The following is a 3,103-nucleotide window of genomic DNA, read 5'->3' as shown; positions in this document are numbered from 1 at the left end:
CAGCTAAGATTGAAAGCTGGTTTCAGGAATTCTGTAATTTTATGGCCGAGGAGGTATCTGATTCTTCCATATGGAACAATCCCGCTCGCTGGTTTAACGCAGACGAGTCGGGATTTCCATTGTGTCCAAAAAGTGGTAAAGTTTTGTCGCCAAGGGGTGTTCCGAATATATACAACTTCACTGCTTCTGATAAAACACAAGTAACTGTATTAGCATGCATGAGTGCGGCAGGTCAGTATGTAAAACCTTTGATTGTTTATCCAGGTGTAAGGTTTAATTATAACCCTCTAGAAGGATTTGCTGACGCTGTCTTTGGTAGGACAGAGTCCGGATGGATGGACTCTGAAACTTTTTGTTACATGGCTAACTGAGGTATTTGAGCCTGCGCTGTCTGAAAGGGAAATCAGAAGACCTGTAGTCCTGTTTGTAAATGGTCATTCTACACACTGCACATTAGAGGCCTCCAAGTTTTGTAGAGATCACGAAATAATCCTTTACTGCCTACTTGAGCATGCGTCCCACCTGCTGCAACCTTGCGACCTGAAACTATTCAGCTCACTGAAGGATTCCTGGAAACAAGCAGTACGTGATTTCCAAATAGCCAACATAGGTGAATACGTCACAAAACAAAAGTTTGCGGCCGTTTTTAAGCAAGCCTGGGAAAGTCTACAACTGTTGATATAGCTGTAAAAGCCTTTCGTGACAGTGGACTTTTTCCAATGAACCCAAAGAAGGTTTTTAGGTACTATTAAGATGGAACCAAGTACAATCTTTTCCAAGGCCGATACAACAGAAGCTGCAGCATCTTCCCAGGCAAGTCACGCAGCTACAAATAGAGGTGACAGCACCTCTGACAAAGTTGCCTCCGACCACCCACCTGAAACACTCGTGTCAGATAAAAGTAGCAGCAGTTGTACATCTAAATCTGAAAGTCATGTCACGCCTGATTCTCATGCAGACACCATTCTTGCAACCCAACTCCGTTGAGCGTGTTTCAGGTGAGAACTTACCTCAAGCAATAGCACCTATTATGTCGTCACCTTCTCAAACGTATCACCAGCCTTCACAGATGTGTTGAAATTTTCCAAAAGCAAAACAATCTGCTTGCAAAAGTAAACAAAAGCGAATACCACTCCCAAAAGCAATATCTGGTAAAAAGTTTCATGATCTGCTTGAACAAAGAAAACAAATTAAACAGGAAGAAAATGCTAAAAAAGAAGCACGTAAAGTTAAAAGAGAGGAACGCAAGAAGGAGCGAGAGGAGCAGCTGAAACAAAAGCAAAAGGATAAAGAAGAAAAGAAACTACAACGAGAACAGCAGAAGGAAGAACTAAAGAGAAAAAAACAAATTGAAAATTTAGAGCAAGAACTTAAAAAGAAACGGAAATCAAAGGATTCTGATATAGATAGTACAGATGAAGAAAATGAAGCTATTGAAATCTCCCTTGCTGATGACGAAATGGCCGATGTAGAAACAAGTTTTTCTACCACCAAATGCTATTCTTGTGACCAGGCATTTGATGGAGACTCCGAAAACTGGATTACATGTCACAAATGCCCACGTTGGTTACATAGAGCTTGTGTTGAAAACAATTGATTTGCTCTCATTGTCTGAATGTGAAATTGCAGATTTACAATTTGAATGTGACTACTGTTGAATTACAAAGTAAAACAGAATGTATGTTAAGAATTCTGAAAGACCCAGTTTTTCTTTTGTTTAATAAAAAACAATTATGTAAACATGGCATGAACTGTATTGTGAAAGGTTAGGATGTTTCTGATACTTAATAGTTTAAAAGTTATGTTTTAACTATTTTGAGTATTTTAATTTTATTTGAAAGTGTGTTTGTTTTAATGAAATGTACTTGAATGTTTATTTTTTAAATTTGGATGTATTCACTAACAAATCATATGTTTAACGTTTAACCGTTTAAACTGAAAGTATTTAGTGTTTGTGTTGTTTTTTTTAAAAAGTCAAAAGTGTTCAGATTTACCCTCCAATGAGTTCAGAATCTCCCGACGTGTTCATAAATTACCTCCATCAAATGACATAATTTATCCTGTTGTACTGCTTTTGTATCTATAATGTATCATGATTTGTTCGAAATATCCCGCAGAAAAGTGAGTCCGTGTCATTTCTGACTACTTGAGAAGTTGCCAAGACAATCTGTTTTAGTTAGATAACATATTTTTGCTTAAGTGTTCAGAAATACCCGAACCCGCTCTATGGAAAATCTCTGTTGTTTATTTTCCGTAGCCATTGCCGAAGTACTCTTCATTTGAAGATGAACGGGAGAAAGCACGTGTCATGTTTCTAAAATATACACGAGGTTCTCGGGGTCGTTTCATAATTATTTTACAAAGCTGGATCTACAAGATGTAACAGTTTAATTGCAACGCATGATTGAAAACATGGAAAAAATGAAAAATAAGCAACAAGAACACCGAGTCACATGGATAAAAGATCTAGAAATTACACTTACGTTTAAAAGCTGAATAGAATTCCTATGAATTTCGGAATAGATCTTTATAAACGTCACTTCTGAAGTTTCCTTCATTGCCAGTTTCTATCCAGTTCCGTAGATCCGATTTTTTCTACTTTGAAACTCCTAAATGACATGACTCCTACACTTATGTCATGATGATCCAGATTTTTTAAACTGTTAATCCGTCTCATTATTAAAACATTGTTCAATTTGTGGAGTTATCATGGTTAGCAAATGAAATATGTAAATGAAACACATCATAATTCAGCATGTTCCAAATCCATAATTCAAGAACGGCCCACCATCAATTTTAGTTGTCAACATCACAATGCTTATAACTCTTGAACGAAAAAAAAACTTTATTACGTCAACAATTTACGAAATATATGACGTAACAAAAATGCCTCGCGATTCCAGTTGCGGCATTGACAGAGAGCGGTTAGGCATATGTAACCTCAAACAGATAATTTTAAGCGTTGAGATGAATTTGTCTTGATGGCATTTAAAATAATTTTTGTAAACCCAGATTTTGCAACTTAACTGTAAAAAATACACCTTCAATTCATATATTAATAATAAAACTTTTGATAACATTTAAATAATTTTAAACACACTTA

General features: G+C 36.2%; 1 protein-coding gene across 1 annotated transcript; it reads left to right on the top strand.

The window, feature by feature from the left end:
- The first annotated feature begins 753 nt into the window (after positions 1-753).
- On the top strand, positions 754-1,597 carry LOC132731300 (DNA ligase 1-like). Its single transcript, XM_060717456.1, has 2 exons — positions 754-913; positions 1,092-1,597. The coding sequence occupies exons 1-2, from the start codon at positions 754-756 to the stop codon at positions 1,595-1,597; spliced, it is 666 nt and encodes a 221-aa protein (XP_060573439.1).
- Positions 1,598-3,103: the final 1,506 nt, after the last annotated feature.

This window comes from Ruditapes philippinarum, unplaced genomic scaffold (genome assembly GCF_026571515.1).
Source record: "Ruditapes philippinarum isolate M1 unplaced genomic scaffold, ASM2657151v2 ctg1904_1_1_1_1, whole genome shotgun sequence".
Classification (NCBI taxonomy): domain Eukaryota; kingdom Metazoa; phylum Mollusca; class Bivalvia; order Venerida; family Veneridae; genus Ruditapes; species Ruditapes philippinarum.
The sequence above is the reverse complement of the archived record's forward strand: the minus strand, read 5'-3'. Positions and strand labels throughout refer to the sequence as shown.

Excerpts from the sequence above, each read along its gene's own strand:
- LOC132731300 (XM_060717456.1), top strand. The coding sequence starts at position 754 with ATGGAACCAAGTACAATCTTTTCCAAGGCCGATACAACAGAAGCTGCA. Across the intron at positions 914-1,091 it reads AGATAAAAGTAGCAGCAGTT|CAAAACAATCTGCTTGCAAA; the intron begins GTACATCTAAAT and ends ATTTTCCAAAAG.